This window comes from Corvus moneduloides, chromosome 3, assembly GCF_009650955.1.
Source record: "Corvus moneduloides isolate bCorMon1 chromosome 3, bCorMon1.pri, whole genome shotgun sequence".
Classification (NCBI taxonomy): Eukaryota; Metazoa; Chordata; class Aves; order Passeriformes; family Corvidae; genus Corvus; species Corvus moneduloides.
The window spans coordinates 107,370,384-107,390,626 of record NC_045478.1 but is presented as its reverse complement, the minus strand read 5'-3'; the positions used below and the strand labels follow the sequence as shown (position 1 = coordinate 107,390,626).

Below are 20,243 nucleotides of genomic sequence, written 5' to 3'. Positions count from 1 at the left end.
ATGCCAGTGGGTGCTCTTGGGGTTGGGTCTGCCTGGGTTGTGTTTCTGGGATCGAGTTGTTGCTTGATTTCTTGGCATGTCTGGAAGCCTTAAACCTATTAATTGAAATGGTATAAATTATTCCAGGATGGAAGAAAGGAAAAGTCTTTATTTTACCTTCAGAAAAGTAATGCTTGCAAGAGCAAGTCTCAGTATTGGGCTAAGTCTTCACTGTTGCTGGGAACTCTTGCTCTGCAGACGATGCAATGAGGTGGTGCAAGGGGGATAAAATAACTGGTGGGCATTGATTTTGCTCTGCAGAGAGAGAGGAGTGAGGAATAAGGGATAATTGCTGAGTGAGGAGGGAAAAAGAGTAAGAACTTGATGGATTACTAGCTGCTCCAGCACCACTGAGGTCAAAAATACCCTTTGGTGCCCAAAGGAGCTCTTGGGAGAGGCAGGGAGGATTGCAGGAACAGTTTCCTTGTAGATGAAGCTGCATTCCCTTGTCAGTGTGAGAAGGGTGTGGTGGGAGTTTTGGGGCACCCTTGCTTGCTGAGGTCTCAGCTGTAGTCTCCCTCTGGTTGTCTTTCCAAACTCACCAGGGAAGAGCGGTCCTTCATGCTGAATGTCAGTGGGGTAATTGTTAGTTTGCTGGATGGGGTGATGCAAGCATATCCCAATGGTGAAGGAAAAGCTCCCAAGGTCCCCTCAATGCAGTTTTCCTCCTTGTTCTCTGAGGACACAGCGTATGCCTGGTCCCTGCTGTTAGTCACCAGTCTACATGCAAGCTCTTTCCATGGAGCTGTGCCTGGCATTATGTCCCAGCTTTCTGGCAGCAGCTGTCTCTACTGCCTTGTCCTGGGAGCCCTTTGGGGGAAGTCTTGCTTTGGTGGGAGCTCTGTGCTGGACCCAGCCATGGCATGTGCTGCCCCTGCTGCACCTTGCTCCCAGATCAGAGTGACTCCACTCCTGGCATCTGACCCAACTCTGAATTTCCCCTATTCCAGTTCAAATGCAGCACTTAGGCTGAAATGCTGAAACAGCACCAGTTCCCCAGCCCTGTAGCAAGCAATGTGCTTATTTATTTATTTAGCTTCTTTTTGTTGTAAGGACCAGATGCTCCTTTCTCCGGAGAGGAGCTGTCAGCCCTGACGGACGCCTGTTATAGCTGAGCAGAGAGCGAATGTGCTATTCCTGGAGAGAATTAATGCCAGGGATATTAACCATCTGCCCTATTAAAAGGGAAGATTGACTCGGCTGCCCCTTGCCGTACCCCCGCTGCGCAGTGGCAGCCACCTTGTTCCTGGGCGGGCAGATGTGGCACTGAGAGCTCCTGTGAAAGAAAAGCCCTCGTTAAGGAGGAGGTGAGGGCACAGCACATGGGAGGGGCTGGGGCTAATTTAATTTGTTTCCAATTTCCTTAACCCGGTAATTGGATTCTGATTTATTGAATGTGCCTGAAGAACGCTGTGGATGATGAGCCATTAGCCAAGCATTAGAGTGGCCACTGAGGAAATGGGGCTGCCGGGAGATCTGGGGGAGGCAGGCGCTGATGGGGAGGATGGAGGAGGGAGAAGGATCTGGGATTGGTGGCTGAGGGAGAGAAGAAGGTGCAGATCTGAGGCCTCTCTGGGAAGATAATCCTTACTTACGGCACAGGTGTCCTGAGAGCTGCTGCAGGTGATGCTCAGGCCTTGCTATGCAACCTGGAAGCTGATCTTGAATTGTGCACCAGAACTGTGGGAAAGCACGGATACACATGGCCTGCTCTTGGAGCAGGGAGAAATTGCTCATGGCTGTGCAAGAACATGTAAGGGGAGTCCAGCATGGGGCTGACTAGATGTCCCTCCTGCAAAGGGGAGAGCAGGGTTCTGTGGGCCAGGCTGCTGTGGGAGGACACCCCTAGTGCTCATGCTGCTTGTCCTACTGGAGGCTGTGTTTAGAGGCTTAGTTTCAACGGAAAACCTGGATTAAGCTGCTTTGTGTGAGCCAGACTAGAAGTTCTCAGGCTTGCTTTTTTGAGAGTGAGCCCAAAGTGTCGGACCTTGATTCTACTCCAGCTGAATTGGAGCAAGGTACATCCTGTCATGGACCTCACACTGTGCCAAGAGGCTCCTGCCCAGCTTGCACGAGGGTTTAGGAGGCTTTGGAGAGAGTCTTACCCATCGCTTCAGCTTGTTCCCATACACAGGCAGGTTCTCCTCCAGCCTCTCAGGTGTTGTACTCTGCTCTGTGACCAGGTTCCGAGTGTGTTGGCTCTCCATCCTTCATTGCCTCTGTACGATGTGTGGTAGCACTGAGATGCACAGACCTACACAGCGTGGTAATGCCCAGAGATCCATGCATTGTATCCTAATCCTAGGGACTGGAATGTGGGGAAGCTGCTCCTTACAGTATCTCTGTGAGGTGTTTTTCATTAGGGTGGTTGCAGAAGGTTTCCTGGTGTTTTCTCTGCTAATCCAGCCAAGCATCTGGACTTGCCAGCGATAGCTGAGTATACAGAATCTGGCAAGGGCTGAGCAGCAAAGCTCCTTGCCAGGAGGTCATGGAGAGGGCAAATACTTTCAATGGGATGGGATGTGGCACTGACAGCCAGTTGCTTAGCAATGTTTGCTGGATTGATTTTGTTTTTAAATTGCAGCCAGTGGAATAGTTTCAGATGGAGAGGAATTGCAGTGTTCCAAGGAATCAGAGCAGGAGAAACTGTGGTGAATCTCTTTGTCTGCCTCTGGCTAGTGCAGAGCTATGAATTTCTGCTTGATTTGTGGGTGATTTCAGCCAGAGAACTGTCATGCTTTCTGTGGATTACCTTGTGTTACTTGGCCTGGGAGATCTCACAGCTGGAGCATTGCTCCTGGTGACCCTCTTGTGTTTTGCTGCCATTAACTCCATTCCTGGTTGCCTGTTGACTAAGCCCTTGGACCACATAAAAGGCTGCCTTTCTCCAGGAGAGACCTTGGATGGTCCTGTGGTGGTACCTCCCATGCCCACCAAAAGTCAAGGTTAAAACATCCCTGTGACTGCATCAGCAGACTGGACCTGGACCTTGGTGTCACATCCACACCGTGCACAGCCAGCTTGTGCTGCTGGAGTGGGTGGCTAGTCCCCCTCCACCACGGTAGCCACATGCAGTTGGGATTACCTCATCCCCACATCCCACCTCCTACAACTCCCACTGGCAAACTTTGGGACTGAAACGGCAGTGAATGAGTCAGTGCCAGGCGTGAGCATGGTGAGAGAGGATCTGAGGTTTCCAGTATTGCTCAGCGGCTTGGAAAGCCGACAGGGAGGATGCGTCGCCCCGAGCCAGAAGATTTTGTCCTGATGGCTCCTGGGCTTTTTCCATCTGCAGCAGACAGCTCCTGGGGAGGCTGGTATTCACCACGCCAGTGCTCCATATGCTGCTTGGGCTGACCTCCACCTCCTCATGCTCCGTTGGGTTTGATGGATGTGCAGATGCTGTTGTGGCTGCCAGGCTCAGCTGGGACCGCGAGGCACGGCCGGCACCGGCCTGAGCGGGGGTTTTTGCTGGCTGAGGGTGGCAAAGCAGAGAGGGGAAATCAGGGACAAGGAGAGGAGATGAGAGGCTAGAGGAGAGGTGAGAGCCTCCAGCAGACGTCTCCAGCTATTGCAAATCACGTCAGCCAACTTCAGGCATCTCCCAGTGTCTGTTTTCCTCTATTTGTCTTGCTTTTTACTTCAGCAGTGCCGATACGTGTTTAGTAGTGCTGTCTCAAGAGCTGATAAAGCAAGAAGGCCAAGGATGGAGCCCTCTCAAATTCTAGCATAAGACTCCGCATTTTTGAAGTTCCCTCCTTCCTTGAGTCCTAAGTGCTTTACAAGAGGTCCTACCTACCCAGCTAATGTTTAATTTTACAGCTGCTTAGGGGTGTGTTTGTGTATGTGTGTGTCTGAGATAGAGAAAGCAGCTGCTAAGATCAAGTTGTGATTGAAACACGAGGCTGGCAGGGATGTTGCAGGCATGAAGATCAGGTGTTGCATTGTCAGCTGAAGGTGAGAGCATCCTGGCAGCCCAGAAGCCAGGTACTGCCAACTTGTGCCCCCTAGAAAAGCTCTGCTGTTGTAGTCTGTCCTGTTCTCTGTGAGGGGAACAACACATGCTCTAAGGTTTCCCCGAGGTTTCTCCTCTTAAACCCCTGTGCTGTGCCAGCTGGAGAGCGTCCCTTGGGTAGGAAGGCTGCTTAGGACTGGTTGCTCTGCTCAAATGGTCTGTTCATGGAAGGATGGGAAGATGTAGGTGGTGCCTGTGATGTTCCCCTGAAGCAGAGAGCTGCTGTCTTGTATTCTCAAGGTCCGGGAATGTCAGGATTTCAGCCCTTGAGCAGGAGCATTACACACTGGAGTGCTGTTTTGACCCATTAATTTCAGTGTGCATCCCGAGGGTGCAGAGCTTGCACATTCCACTTTGCGGTGGGGCAGCTGTGGTTGGGGTAGGCAAAAATACCTGGCTGTGCTGAGTGTGGGGATGACTGGGAAGAACAGGTGGTCCTGAGGGTCACCTCTGCTGGGTGTGCTACCTGTGTACACCTGGGGCTGAGTGCGGCTCTCTGCCCTTCCCTGTGTCCCACTTGGACACGGCTGGCACATGGCACACGGGAGCGTGTGTTGGCATCCCTGTGCAGATGAAATGAGGGCAGCTGTGTCACGTGCAGGCTTTGGAGTGGCTCTGCTTTGAGGTGAGTTGGTGATTGCCACCCGAGAGTGGCAAACAGTTGAGCGGACTGAGAATATTGTGATATCTTCTTGGGAGTGAGGAGTTGAAGAGGAAAAAAGGAGGTTTTGACAGCATTGCTTTTGGTTTGGCATGTTTATGATGCCCTTGGACTTCTCACATTGCCTTGTCTTCTTCCAGCTTCCTTTTCCTCCAGACCAAAACCACTTTGAGGTTGTTCTTGAGGTGAACACTGGGTCTCAGCAGCTAGAAATGCATTTTTTGCCTCACATAGGGATTTAAGCATATTGCTTTTCTTGCCTGGTTTCTTGAGTGTCCCCAAAGGAGGAACTTAATGTCTGGAGGAACTTAATGTCCAAGCAGGACAGAGTGGGGGCTCTGCTCTGCTGTCCTCAGTGGTACCTGAACATCAGACCTGCAGAAGCAGGTAAGTCCCTAGGGTCCCTAGCAGGTGACCAAACCTAGTTTGAATTTGAGGGAAGGTTTGCAGGGACCTAGATGGACTTTGCACAACTGAGAGCAGAACCAAATCTAGAGATTTTTGAGGTCTCCTGTTATCTTTCACTTTGCTGACTCCATACATTTCGTATTTTGGCCTCTGGGCTGTAGCTGGGCTAATCCACTTTTCTGTGGAATGCAGACGAAGTCCTGAGGGTTTATTATTTTTAAAATGTGCTTATTCAAGCAGTGTCTCATGAGTTGCTGGCTTGGGGTGTGCTGTGTGGTAGACCAGGGCAAGAGGTGGTGTGGGCAGGGGTCTCCCTGTGCCTGATGCTGCTGGGTGCATCTGCTTGGGGCAGAGGGTAGTGGGGCAGGTCTGAGCCGAGGAGCCTTGAATGCAGTGCATGTGGATGGAGCCCTGCCCTTGAGGTCGGATGAAGGAGCGAGGCAGGTGAGAAGGATGGGGGAGAGGGAGTCCTCAAATGCTGCCACATCTGTGGACCTGGCATTGGTGAAAGCTGGAAGAGGTGTCTTCATGTGGCCAGATGTCTGTGCTGCTGGCTTTGCTCTGTCCTGTACCCTCTTGTGTGGGTGCTCCCCCATCTGCATGATGCTCTGAGGGGAGAAGGGTGGCAGCACCTTGTGTGAGCTTGGGGTGGCTTGTTGTGGGGGGGCTACAGGTTTCTTCTTGCTTTTGGGACTCATTATTAGCTGCTGGGTGGCTGCCAGCAATATCCTGAAGAGTTTTTCTGTTCCTTGGTTTGTTGTTCCAGCTGTTACTGTTTTCTGGGCAGAGCCAGGATGTTTGTCATTTCATTGCAAAGTAAGATTTATCACATTTGGGCAAGGTTCTGTATGCGTGAGGGCCGTCCCTGGATCTTTTGCCTGCAAAGCATTTTGGGGCTGAAACAGCTGGGTAAGAGAGGATCTGGGATACCCCTGCCTTTGGTCTTGGTCTCCTTACTTCTAGTGACAGTAAGAGCAGAGCACGACCCTGCAGGTGAGCAGGTACACAAATCAATGGTGGAAAACAGCTTTGAGATGGAAGTATCTCCATTAGGAAGCAGCATGGTTGCTTTTGTCTCTTGGACACCAGAGCCCAAGAGGTTAGCTCTCAGCACTGTGTTTTTCCATCACCTCCTTAGGCTGAGATCTCTCAGGATGAAGATATGAGAACAATCCTTCCAGTAGAGTAGGGGCTGGCGTGTCCCTTTGGGATAAGCTAGAACTGCCTGCATTGGCCAAGGTTTTGTTTCTGCCCTTGGTCAGACAGCTTTTGTGGCCTAAGTTTGAAACTTGTGGGAGGTGGGCAGAGAGAGAATTGCTTGTGATTCTTTTGTGCAGCCCAGTCACCCTTTGGCAATGGTAGAAATAGCTGACAGAGGCTGGTGATAGGAAGGGAAGCATGTTCTGTAGCTGCTATTGAAGCAGTTGGGCAGCTGGATGTCAGTGAGAGAGGCGGCTTTGGGCAGCATCTCGCTCTCCACACACTGTCACCAGCCACTGACCAGCCATTCTGAGATCCAGCCACACTGTTGGTGTAAGAGGGGATTGTCATGTGGTGCTGGGATTTATTTTATTTTTTAGGGAATTGTTGTTCTTATCTCTTCTCATTGTAGTTACTCTGTTTTCAAGCTCTACAGCCCCCCAGGAATTTAGATCCACCCTAAACAGGTTGGTTGCTAGCACAGCCAGGTACCCTGGGTGGGAAAATTTGCTGTCTGCTGGCAGAAGACCCAGTGGGGAGCTCCCCTTATCAAACCCCATTATCTGTAGCTTTGTGCTGGAGTTTTTACCTGCTGTCATTCACAGCTTGGACCTGCGCATTGCTGAGGCTTTGGAATGAGCTGAAGTGTGAAGCCCCAGGTGCAGTTTAGAGGATGCAAACTGGGAAGGCCAAAGAATTAATGGTGAGTTGTACTTGGAGAAGAGGTGTGCACTGCCTCCCTAGACTACCACACAGCAGTTATTTTGCCCTTCCAGCCCCTGTCAGGCAGCTGTGCCAGCATCTCATGGTTGTGGTGGCCAGTTTTCTGCCCACATCCTGAGACGACACTGGTTTCTGTCTGTTGGCTAAACCTGACCCATTTATGAGTATAAATGGGCCAAAATCTAAGTCTTTCACTCAAAAGAGCTCAGTTTTGCACAGCGTAGATTCAGTCTACTTGGAGTGCTCACCTCACATAGCAGCATTTTGCACTTGGTTTTCTGGGTGAATTTGGACTTGAAACTCCAAGAAGGTTTGAGGAACAGTTGTGTGATCAAAACACAGAGAGACTTTTTTCAGGTAGCACAGAGAACAAGGAGTATTGGGATTGGCAACTCTTGGCAGCTAAGCGAGGAAAGCAGGACAGCTATTAATCAGAAACTGGCACTTCATAAAATCATAGAATAATTCGGGCTGGAAGAGACCACAGGAGGTCTCTGATCCAGCCTCCTGCTCCAAGTTGGGTCAGCTCTGTAATCAGCCCAGGTTTGTCTCAATGCAGAAAGCAATGAGCCCACTGGGACTCCTGCCTGTCAGGCTTGCCCCAGCATGTTGTAAAAGCTGATGTAATGTAAAAACTTTGGTTGCAGCACATGGAATTTGTAGTTCTTTCCCCCCAGCTACCTGCGTTTGTGTAACAAGCTTTGAAGTTGCTTGAGGTGCTGTCCTTGCAGTGCTTGGGTTGCCTGTATCTTCTCCAGTCACCCATAGCAAACGCATTCCAGTGAGAGGAGGGGTAGGTGCCTGCCAAAGCCTCCTGTCCTCACTGCCTGCCATCTTTTGCAGGATTTAGCATCATCTTAGTACCAAATCTGTGTAACAAATCTGTTGTCACCTGATGGAGAGCTGCTGAGGTGACTGGAAGTCCTTCATCCATGTCATTAACAAGCAGGAGTCTCTGCTGCTGCTTGGGTGATGCTGATGTGTTTGGTGGCCTCAGGGCATTTTGTGTGGGACAGCAATGAGGGGACTTTTGTCATCTCCTCTTTTGGTGTTCATCACTTCTGGATGATTCATGTAACTACCACACTCATGTGTGTTCTCTGGCTTAACATTGCAAGGCTTTGCCAATGGTGAGGTTGAGGCAGGCTTGAGAAAACTTGGTCAAAGACACAAATCCCATGGAGTCTCCATTATGTTGCCTGAAAGTGGAGAAGAATATTCACTGAATTGTTTTAGTACTGCAGAAATCCAGTGTTTCGTGTTCTCCTGCTTCTGCTGGAGTATAGATGGTATAGATGTGGGAATATCTGCATCAAGGTGCCTCTCTCTAATAGTTGCCCCTGTTCCCAGAGAGCTTGTGCAAAAATGTGATGGGTCTCTCTGGGGACTCACCAACTGCAACCTGAGCTGGACACTCACAGTCCTGGGAAATAGCTGTTATGTGTCCAAGTCCCCATACTGGGAGTATCTGTGGCCAGATGTGCTATGTCTTCCTCACCCTGGCTGTGCAGCAGCTCCACTCAGGTTTTTGGAGCACAGTTCAACTGATCCCAGGTTGCAGATTGCGCCCTGGAGTCATGGGCTCTGACTCTGGATGTTGGCAGTCACCAAGGGGGCAGGAGCTGAGGTGAAGTGAGATGCTGAAGTTTTGTATCTTGAGGGGCTGCCTAGAGAAAAGGCTTTCCTTAAAAATGGCTTTGGGAAGGAATGCTGGGGCTGGGGGAGGCTAATGTTTCTTCAGGAGCAGGGTTGATTGTGTTTTGATTGTGGCTGCTGTAGGGAGGTGGCAGATGTGACAGTGCTTATTCTGCAGTGGTGGATTTTCAGTGCTATTCCTCCCCTCTCCTTTTTCTCGCATGAGAAGGATGAGGGTAACTCTTGAGAAGCAGCTGAGGAGTGAGCTAGGCTCTCTGAGGAGCTGATGCAAGTGTATAGGCGGGTGTTTGGGATGCAGGAGGATGTGCCAGTTAAGTGGTTGTGTTATTCATTTTTTTTCTGGAGGGCAAAGCTACTTCCATCTGAATGGGCTGTGAAAGGAGTGTGAGTTATGGCACTTGTCGGCAGAGCGAGTAGAAACCATTCCTGAGCTGTATTCTTGGCTGAAAGATGTCTGCAGGCCAAAGGGGATTGGCAGTGTGGGTACTGGGGGAGTCTGTAGGGACTCGGTGTCTTGGAGTCTGGCTGCTGGCAGTGGGGATGACTGGACTGTTCCAGCAAATATCGTGGTATAATACTAAATTTTGTACTGCTGTGTTTTGTTTATCCAAGTTGTCCCTTCTCCTGGTCCTTCAGTGCCTTGCTGATTAGGAAGAGCATCTGCATGGGACAGGCATCTTCCCAAGGAGAATCTGAGGAGCTCACAGGGGAGCAAGCACAGCTTCCATCCCAGCTGTCCCTTCCCTGAAGAATACCTTTTTTTGTGTTCCTTGCCAAAAATTGCGATTTCAGAGAGAAAGCTGAGAACATTTTTACCACCCCCCACCCTCCCCGCAAGTGATGTATTTCTTTCCCCTAAGTAATTTTGGCATTGTTTCCCTGTGAGACAGTCTTGATTTCATTTTGGAAATTCCCCGCTCACCCGTCCACTGCATTTTGCCAAGAAAAATGCATGCACAAAACAGTTCTGGGTCGATTTGAAATGACCCTTCCCTCGTCCTTTTCCAGTTCCTCCATTTTCCCTGCTTCCATCCCAGCCCTGTGGAGAGATGTTGTGTGCTGTACTGAGAACTTCTGTGCAAGCACTGGGGGAATCTTCTTCTGCGCAGTCCCTGTGGGAATTTGCTTCAGTTGTTGGTTCCCTCATGAGAAAAGGTTTGGCTTTGGGATGGAAGAGTTAGGAAAGCCCTTGGGATTTCCCTTCTGTTGTACAGACTGGGGTGCTGGAACAATAAGGGAAGAGAGTGCCTGGGGAGAAGGGATGGGGACTGGTGCTCTCTTGGCTGAGCCGCAGTGCCTTGGTTTAAAGCATCCCTGCACCAGAGGGCATGGAATGCACAAGAAGAACGTGTGCAGCCTTTGGAGAGAGGTTTTCCTCTGTTCATATTCTGTGGCAGGTTGGTTTGTGTTGAGGAGTAACCGCTGGTGAGATGCACTGTTAGCCCAGAGTTGAGCTGCTGTCTATCCATCAATACCACGTGTCTCTCTCCAGCCTCCAGTCTTTTGCTCAGTCCCTTGGGAAATGGCAGAGCTACTACTGCCAGGGCTAATTATTCCTCAAGACAGAAGACATGTGATAAAATATTAACCTTTTTCAAAAACAGAGTCCCAGTTAATTAGCTTCACTTTTGTGACACATTCACCCAGAGATAAAAGCTTGTTCCCCAGATATCTGTCTGTGGAGCAGTGATCTTTCTGCGTGTCCCTGTCACAGTGGGGGACATGGAGGCAGAGCTGGGAATTTAATAAAAGACAGTGACCTGCCAGCCACTGCACCCTGAGGACGAACTGCTCCATTTCAAGGTGAGCAATGCCTCGGTACGGGCACTGCTGCTTTTGTTCAAGAGCGTGAAGCTGGAAACAGAGTGGGTGGTGGCATCCACCTCGCTCCCCAAACCTGGGCTGTGTCTATATTGTCAGTGCCACATCTCTGGAGCTTGAATTTGGGGGCTACATGGGTAGATAGGGCTCAGTAGAGCTGAGTGAATAATGGTGTTGCAGTTCTTTGGTTATTTAAGAAAAAGAAAAGCCAGGAGATGGCAATTTTCAGGATAAACCAAAAGCAAAGCTGTTGGCGAATCTGAAAGTAAAAAGACAGGAAGACTTAAAGCCAAAGGGATCTGTTTTTCTCGTCCTCAAAAGGGAAAAATTTCATTTAGATCTCAAATGTTTTTGACACTCCAGTCATCTAAAAATGACAAGCTGTATTTAAAAGCAAGTATCAGATGGAAAGTACACATTGGGCTCCTGAGGAACAAACGATGTGCTGGAGTGGAAGTGATGCTGCAGTGTGTGTTGGTGGATGCAGGAATCACTGGTGGGAGGCAGTCACTGCACCAGGAGAGGCTTCTTTCCAGTGGAGGGACGGGGGGGGGTCTCTGACAGACCAGGATTGACTGCAGAGCCAGCCGTGGCCCTCAGGGTGGCTGTACCAACGTCAGCCAGTCCATGGGGGCAACAGGATCTCTTTTCTTAAGCTCCATGTGCCTCCTTCCCTGCAATGGACTGGAAGCATCCTGGGGTTGTTACAGGGAAGAGAAAACCTTGCCTGTCTCGGTGCCCTTCCCAGGCTGCACCCACCTGAACCACAGCAGGGCCCAGTGATGATTTGGTGCTGGCCATCCCTTCATCACCAAGTGCTTCAGCATTCCCAGGGTGCCATTGATCACTCTCTGCTAGAACCATCCTCTGCCTTTGACTGCTGTAACGTATTGACCACTTGTCTTACAGTTATTACGTGCCATCGATTACTTTGATAACTTGCTCCAAATAATTCTGACAGAATGAAGTTGTTTGTTTAACTCTCGTGCTTGTCTCACTATTTCTATTGACCTAATATGTTTATGTAGGCTGAAATCAAAGTCAAGTATTAGTAAATAATGGAACTAATTCTCTGAGACTCGCTCCTGTAGATAATTAAGGCCATGAGACAGTTTTCTCCATCAAACTCTTGTTTGCTTTTTTCAGCTACCCAGCACCTTAAAGTCCTACTCCATCAGCTGCAGCAAAAGGGCAATTTGTTTCGGGGCCATTTGGGTGGATTTCTGATGTAAGCACTGCAGATCCCTACATGTTGGAAGTGTGTTTGAGCTATCACAGCGTGGAGCTGGGTTTGTGCTTCCCCAGCTGTGAGTACGGAGGTGGTGTGAGGATGGGGACTTCCTCTGCTTTCATTTGCCACGTGGTGCCAGGAAGCTCTGGTCAGGAAGCATCTTCCCTAAGGAATCTTTGCATCCAGGGTTTCGACCTTCTGAAATGTAATTTCAGGTTGTCCTGGCTTCTGAAGACCTTTACTAAGGGGTTGGTGGTTTTCCATGATGGTGCAAGGTACCAGATTTTGCTTTTACTTTCACCAAGTGCAAAACTTCGCTGTCAGCTCTGGTATTCCAGTAAAACTGGCCTCGGTTTAAAATTCTGCTGAATTGTACTGGTTTTGTTTTCTTCTTTTCACTTTTGTTGGCTCCATTTTTCTTTCTGCCTCAGTTCTGAGGAAGGAAGGGTGGAAGGAGTCAAGAAGCAAGACAGACCCTGAGTCTGTGTGGAGGGCCCTAGAAGTCTGAATTATTCATGAGCTGCTTTGAAAATCAAGACACACAATCTGGTTAAACTTGTTTTTAAAGGCAGCCGTGCTATTCTTTCCTTCCTTCTTAGTAAATTCTCTTTTTTTTCCCCCCTCCCCTTTTCTGAAGACAAAAATCCAGCAAATTTTTAATGAATTATAAATGCATCTTCTCATCAGTTTTGAGGTTCACAGGCAGCAGCACATCATGCGCACAGAAGGTTATTTTTGCCTTCTTGCATTTCCCCTTTTCTTCAAATTTAGTCGTTTGATTAATTTTTTAGATATCTATCTTGCAGGGAAAAGAAAGAAAGAGACTGAAAGAGGCAGTGAGTTAGAGGAAATATTAATTGCACACTAGCCAAATACAGCACTGCTTCGAGTTCCAGAAGTTGTGTAGAAAAATGTCCCTTTTGGTCAACCCAAGGAGGCTGATCTCAGGTCAGCCAGTGGTTGAGTTGCACCAATTTGCAGGACTCTCCTCTTTTGTGCATTTTCTAGGTTTTTTGTGGGGTAGGCAGAGGTGCAGGCTTGGACAGGTTCCTCTGGACCTCTAACCTACAGCCAGAGCTGGTTCACTGCCCCAACAGATTTTTCCTGATGGTCTTCTTTACAATTTTATCCAATTACATCTAGTTCAACCCTGCTAAATAACTCCTTGTTAGCTCTGATGCCAACCACCGTTTAGTATTTGTTGCAGATGTACCTCCTTACCCTTGCTCAAGCCCTTGCACACCCTGAAGTCATCTGCTCAGCCAGGGATTCCTCTCTTTGGATCACCACTGTTTCTCCCAGCCCCAGCAGCGTCTGTCACATGCCACCTTAGGGATTTTTCAGTCCCTTTTTGGGAATGCAAACCTAAGGCACATGCCAGTCCAGCACAGAGGAATCCTAATGACCTTTCTCAAGGGTATTTTTTCACTTTGGCAAGCCAAACTTGAGCTGGCATTCCCTGCAATCACGTGGCACTGCCAGCTGACATCTGACTCCGCGTCCTTTCTTCTTTCCTTTTGGCATGGCTGCTTTCCGGACTGTTGTGGCTTCCAGCTGTGCTTTCAGCCTCTCTTTGCTCTAGGCCTTTTGGTATTTCAGTAGCACCAGCCTGCCCACAGCCATGGCCAGCCCGAGGTGGACGTGCAGGACCAGGTTAGGCACAAGAGGGTCTGTAGCTGGCGGCGATTCCTGCAGGCACCGCTTTTCCCGTTGTGCTGCGAAGGTCACATCTGTGCTCTGAGCAGTGATGTTCATGCTCAGATTGTGGTGTATCCTGGTGGAGCTTAGGGAGAACACCAGAGGGAATCCCAGAGCTTTCTCAGTAGGTCTTTGTGCTTGTGTCTCCCCACGTGCAGGATGTGCCAGCAGTTGTCTCACTGCTCCCAGCTGTGTCCTGGCGAGGCCCTGGGTGCTGTTGTGGTGCTGGAGATGCACAGACCATGGTCAGCCCTCTGTTTGGCAGCCTCTTCCTGACTGAGGAGGGGCAAAGCATACCTGGAGAAGGAGCAGGAGATGCTGGTGTAACTTGGGAAGGCAAAAGGGAGTTTTGAAGGTCTCTCAAAACTGAGTGAAAAAGTATTTTGAGGCAACGTGCAGGAAAGGTGGCTTGGGGAGAGCCAAGAAGAACTGAGGGTGTTGATGGGAGGTGAATGCCATGAAGAAGATCACTGACCCCTCTATGTGCTCTGGTCAAGCAAATTCTGAATTGTTGTATCCCATTTATACTGTTGTATGAGACTGATGCGTTGACTGTAATGTGAACAGCACATCTTGGGTTTTTCACCTCTGGAGGTCATCAAGTAATGATTTTTTGCAAGGTACTCTGCAGTCAGGGTCAAGCCACTGGACTTAATGAGTGGATGACTGAGAAATGCAGAAATAACTGGGAGAAATGCCAGAGACTGTGTTTCCCAGAGGTCAAGTGAGGTGGTGCACAGTCCTGTCCAGCAGTAAGCTCTATGAACTTACTAGATTCCATATGAGTTGGCACATACGTTGCTTTATAGTTCTGTATCAATCTGTGTCCAGGGTTCCTATTGCTAGAGTCTTTTCATGGAAGTCTCCTAGGTTAGTTATTGGGGAAGAATTCTCTTTTGTGAGGGCCATGAGACACTGGAACAGGTTGCCCAGAGGAACTGTGGAGTGCCACATCTTTAGAGTTGTTCAAGTGTTGGATGGGATTTAGAGCAACCTGGTCTAGTGCAAGGTGTCCCTTCCCAAGGCAGGGACTTGGAACTAGATGATCTCTAAGGTTCCCTTCCAACCCAAATCATTCTGTTTTTATGATTTATGAATTTTGCTTTAGCTCCAAGACAAGGTTTAGACACAATGGTTTTCCACCATTGTGTATGCCATCCTGAGAGGTAGTCCTGAGAGGTATGACCAAGGTGTCTGCATGTCCTGCCATCCATCCCTACAGGTGTGCAGAGCCTGGGTAGGTTTGCTACTGGCCAGGACAGCTGGGACTCTAATCTTTTGTGGTGGGCAGTGCCTTCCTCTCTCCCTGGGGCAGTAATTTTCATTTTCCTCCATGGGAGTAATTTTTCACACTTTGGGGAGTGTCATCTGAAATCAGAGTGGTTTGTCCATCAGGGATGGTGTGAACCCATCCTGTTTGTGGTGGCAGGTCCCTGTCCTCTGGGCTGATGTGAGAGCCTTGTGGCTGCAGAGTGCAGACCAAACCCAAATATCCTTAGTTTGGATGTGTGGTGACGAGACTGCTCTCCCATGTGTTTCCAAGGAGAAGAGAGGAGCCAGGAGGGAGGTGAAAGATGCTGTAGCCTGATGCAGCTGGCTGTTTGAAGTAGATATGCAGAGAGTGCTTCAGAAGTGGTGAGCTGTGTTGAGGGAGAGTTTGGACTTCATGGAAAACATTAAAAATTCAAAGCAGAGTTTTTGGCAAGTGATGGCTGTTGGAGTAGAGCAGAGAAATGAGCAGAAGCCTGACAGGGGGAATCTAGGGGAATGGGATGAGGATAATAATTTCTTGAAGGAAGTTGACAAGGCAGAGGAGAGGGTGAATGTAAGAGGTGGGTTTTGAGAGACACACCACAGCTCTGTGGGCATGTGATGTGCCCTTGGATGAGCCTGGGGGCACCTGGACAGGCTGTGACACGGGGTCCCATCTCTGCTCACACTGTTAATCTTTACCATTGTGCTGTGCAGCTGTGTTGGCAGGGTGGGCTGTGGTTTGGTGAGGGGCACTATGAGTGAAGTTTGCCACTTTAAATGTGAAATGGGTTCAGATTCCCTGGGAATGGGCACGTGCTGCCCTGTCAGAAGGATCTCTAAGGATGCAGGGGCAGTTGTGTGCAGAGCCCACCAGTCTGTGATACCACACTGCTAACCAGGAGCACAAGAGCTGAAGAAACCCAAGAAAACAATAGTGAGTAAGGGACTTTGGAGGCCTGGGGGCGATGCTGGAGTGTCCAAACTTTGGGACTTCGCTGTGATTCCTGCAGTGAGTGCAGGGCTCTGGCTGGCTGCCCCCTGTCCCCACAAACAGGCGCTCCATAATTTATTCCTGACCTCTTAATGGCATGTTGGGAACATGGAAATGAGATGTGCTGCTCTGTCCAACCTGAAGGAAGTAGGACAGGCAGTCAGTCCAGGCTGGGATTTTCCAAGGTGTTTGTAGCCAGACTACCCCTTTCAGAACTTTCTGATTCTGAAATTATTTCCATTTTGAATGGAAAAAAAACTTTAAGCAAAAAAAGTGACTCTTCCCATCAAATTAAGTTTGACTTCTTACATGAGGAAATAAGAATTGTTCTCCATCTGGAGACAATCTGGAGGACCCTGGGGCTTTTAGGGCAGACCAGCCAGGCTTCTGTCTTCTTTGACCCCACCCAGTTGTTGGGAGCCTGCAGCGCAACCTGGCACCATTCCTGCTTGCACTTGCTGTGCTAGGATTGCTCCCCAGTCCTGCTGCAAGGTTTCAAAGCATCAAACTTTAAATGGCTTTAGCCAGTGAGTTTCAATACACTGCAAATACAGGCAGTGCAGTTATTTTTTTCCCTTTTTTTTCTTTCCTTTTTTTTTTTAACCATCTAAAAAAACTCAAACTTTCATTGGTTTCCTGAAAATGTTGTGGGTGTTGTTTTTGGTTTTGTTTTGGTTTTTTTTGTTGGCAATTGGGTGACCTATGAAATACCATCAGCAGCATAAAACGTTTATCCAGTGACAGCCTGAGGTAGCACAGGCAGCTTTTAGCTGGTTTATTTTCATTATTACAGCAATTTTAGGGCTGCATGCTGCAATTTTCACTTGCAGTGAGGTATTAAATTGAAATTACCCCAGATGTAATTGTCACACAAAATAATTCTGGACATGCTGGATTTAATGCTTTTCCAAGCTGTGGTTTTTATTACCCCAGTAAGTGCCAAAAAAGACACTTGCAGTCAACAACTTAGACTGAAATCTGCCTTCTGGGGACCCAGGATGTTTAGCTGCAGTTACACTGGGGGAGGAAGGAAAAAAGAAAAGGGACCACATGGAGGAAACTTTGGGAGGGCTCCTGAAATAAGAACCCAGGGGTAAAATCCTGAGCAAGGGCAGAGTCAGGGCCATAAGGGACCCAAGAGGAGAAGCCCTGGATAATACAGCAGCTCTGCCTAACCCTTTTTATGCAGTTTTTGGAGAGGCAAGTCCCAGCTGTGGTGTAGTGCTGGTCACAGAGGCAAAGTGAGGTTGGGGGTCCATAGCAGCATCATTCCTGTCCTTGGGATGTGACAAGCCTCACTAGACAGAAGCCAGGGGTGAGTTGCGGTTCTGGAGGTGCCTGTGTGTGACATTCCAGCTTTCCCCACATGCACATGGCCTGGTTGGGCCAGTCTGGTGCACCGACGTCTGGAGTTTTAAAAGCAAATTGTTGCTCACGAGCAGCAGCCTCAGCCAGCCTGCAGCATCCCCAGCACTCCCACCCGTGGGAGGCACAGACACACCCAGCTGCTGCCTTATTTACCAGCTCCTTGGCTGTTGTAATAGTGTAAGTAAAGTATTGGTGACTTTATATTTTCCACTCTTTCTCGTTCTTCTCCAGAAATAGCTTCCCTTGTTTGCTCCACAGAACCCTGGTGGAAGTGGGTGGCAGGACACGCATCTGGGAGCGGGGTATAAATAGCACAGGGAGAGCAGTTGCCATGGTCTGTCCCAGCAGCTCCACAGAGCAAACGGGAGCTGAGCCTGAGCGTGGCAGAACTGAGCAGTAGCTTCTTTCTCATCCTATCAGTCTGGGATGGCTCAGCTGAAGTGGGCTACTGGATGATGCAAGGGGCTGCAGTGACCCAGAGAAGCGGCTCAGGGCATGACCCAGTGCTGTTTCATAATTCAGAAAGCCTCTGTTTTCAGCATCTCTGAGATGCAGTTTTGATGGATGAGGGTGTTGTTGCACAGGGCAGTGTTGCTGAACTTGCTCCTGCATATGGAATAGCTGTGCGACTTTGGTGTCCTTTGGGGATGGACCCAGAATTAGAATTGGCTCGAAGGTGAATTTCTGCTGTGGATGACTGTGCTGAAAGAACAGGGGAGTAATGAGAAACCTGCTTTTGGCCAAGTTGAAGCAGGATTTGGAAAGGGTTTTGAGTGAAACAATGAGAGAAAGCAGCAACTAATTTAGCATGAGTTTGCAAATACTTTGTCCCACCCAGGGTATAATTTTTTCTTTATCTTTGGAATTGTTTCTCCTGTTGTGCAGCCTTTTTTCCCTTTAATTTAATTCACTTTGTAAATAGCCAGAAATGCAATTTCAAAACTAAAATATGGAAAACCTCATTAAAAATAATATCTGGAGCATTTTGGCATTTGAGAGGTGCAACGTGCAGTTCTGAATAGCATAAACCAGCAATATCTGGCTGCTCTTGCGTGCTTTCTCCTCTCCATCCTCAGCTTAATTTCTCCATCTGTTTTTACTTCACCTTGCAGGTACTGTGGTCCAGAACTTTGGGGGAGAAAACTGATGGTTTGTTGGAAGAGTGGCTGCTCAGGGCTCTTTCCTGCTGCATTTGAGGATGGTAGTGGTAGCACCTGGGCAGTGACACAAGAGCAGACAAGTGGCATGTGGATGGGAAGGGACAGGATGGCTGTGATGGAGAGCTACTGTTTTGTCATCTTAAGACCATCTTAAGGGACTGATAGGGACCTGGAAAGGGCAGCATGGATGTAAGAGGTTTTCTGAGCTAGGAATATATTGGTGTCGGTCTATAAAAGCCACAAATTTAATCAGATAAAGGTCAAAATAATTACAGAGTCTGTGACATTTCCTCCTGGGAAGGAGGCAGCAGGGGCTGTGGTTGCAGCTGTGGGGTTTTGCCTGCTTCAGGTTGGCTTGGAAAGTTTTAAATCCCAATCTTCCCTGTCGTCTGGTTATGCAATTAAGGCAGAATTAATAAGGAAACAATCAATTTAGAAACAGGGCTTGGCTTACCTTGCAACTGGCTGGGGGGAATTGCTTCCTCACAAGGCTGGCAGTGAGGCAGCTTGGAGCTGGAGCTGCAGGGATGCTCTCACCTCTGCTGGGGCCACGAGCCAGGGGGGTTAGAGAAGCACTGGTGGGTAGCTGGGAAGCACTGGGTAGAGAAAAGGGCTGCCAGCTGGGTGTCTTCCTTCTCATCCCTTCCCATTAATGACAGTTCTTTGCTGCTTTAATCCTCGGTGACTTACTTGGCATTTTCTGGACTCCTTCAGAAATGATTCACACAGAAAAAGTCTTGCTTATTTGTAATAGTGGCTGGAGGACCATTTACTGATGGAGTCTGCTGCCTGTGTTAATGAAGTGAGCTCCCTCTTCGAATTCCAGCCTTTTCTGCTTTCTCCCTCCCCAGGTGTACGACTTTGCACTACAGCCAGGACCTCCCACCCACCACCGTGGTCATCACCTTCCACAATGAGGCCAGGTCCACCCTGCTAAGGACAGTTCGGAGGTAAGAGCTCCTGGGGATCTCTTAAAGGAGGATGAGTGGGCCAGTGGTCATCACGAATAAAAGCAGAATCTGTTTGCACTCACCACAGCAACAGGACCAGACCTGCCAGCTGTGGTCTCAAATGGTGACCGAGAGAAATTAGCCTGAAAGTTGCTCTCTGAGAAGTAGGTTTTACAGTGGTGTGCTCGGGAAAGTGAGGAGCTGTGTTCCCTTTGCAGGGTCTAGCATGGGAAACTCTTGAGGGATCATCAGCAGATTACAGAGTCTGGGCTAGGAGCTTTTATATCCAGCTGGGTGTGCGTGCTCAGCTGTATTTTGTCCCAGCCCTCTAGGGACAGCTATCATTCTACGGATGTCTGCTCCAGTGCTGCTGTTTGAGCTTCTCCAGTGCCCCATGGAGTGCCAGAAAGGCTTGCTAATTGAGAAGCCCTAATGACACACATGCAGACCAGATTTTCAAGGATGGTTTCTGTACTCCTGCAGTGACACGGTGGAGCACTCTGGGCATGTGGCCATTCCTTCATTTGTTGGTTTGTTCTTGGCTGTGTTTTTGCTGTCGTGGATAGACTGAAGGCTTCATTTTCACTGCAGGTTTTTGAAATCAGTGTTTAGTCCCAGTGTGTGCCTTGAACCTGCAGGTTCTCTTGTGGGAAGATCTGGTGAGGTGTGTCCAGGTCTAGGCTGGTGGGTTCCTCTCTTGCAAGCGTGGGTGTGCTGTGGTCTGTGCCAGTAGAGTTTTGCAGCTGCATCTCATGCACACGTAGTGACAGTCTGTGCCCTGGTGCAAGTCTTGTCTTTTAAACCCTGGCATCCCCAGGGATCCCTTGCCATGGCTGGTACTGGTCAGACTGGGGTTGCTGGTTAGGGGGAGGCTTTAGCTGTGCCCTGTTCCATGTCATGTCCTTGCTGAGCTTTTCTCTCAGCATCCTTCCTCAGGTGAGCATATCCAGGGCCACAAGTGAGTTTGACAGTCCTGAAATTGAATTCCTGCTCTGCTTTATGGTTTCATGCCCAATCCTGTCTCCTTCCTTCACACTCAGTAATCTCTCACTGCTTTCTCTCTCCAGG

At 49.0% G+C, this 20,243-nt stretch overlaps 1 protein-coding gene across 3 annotated transcripts in view; it reads left to right on the top strand.

The window, feature by feature from the left end:
• Nucleotides 1-20,243, top strand: part of GALNT14 (polypeptide N-acetylgalactosaminyltransferase 14) — a 94,784-nt gene that overhangs the window by 33,449 nt on the left and 41,092 nt on the right. For 2 of the 3 annotated variants that reach the window (XM_032103254.1, XM_032103253.1), the window contains exon 3: nucleotides 19,077-19,175. The exons of the other annotated variant lie outside the window; for it this stretch is intronic. In XM_032103254.1, the coding sequence (XP_031959145.1) occupies nucleotides 19,077-19,175 (99 nt within the window). The remainder of the gene's footprint in view (nucleotides 1-19,076; nucleotides 19,176-20,243) is intronic. 3 annotated transcript variants of the gene reach the window in all.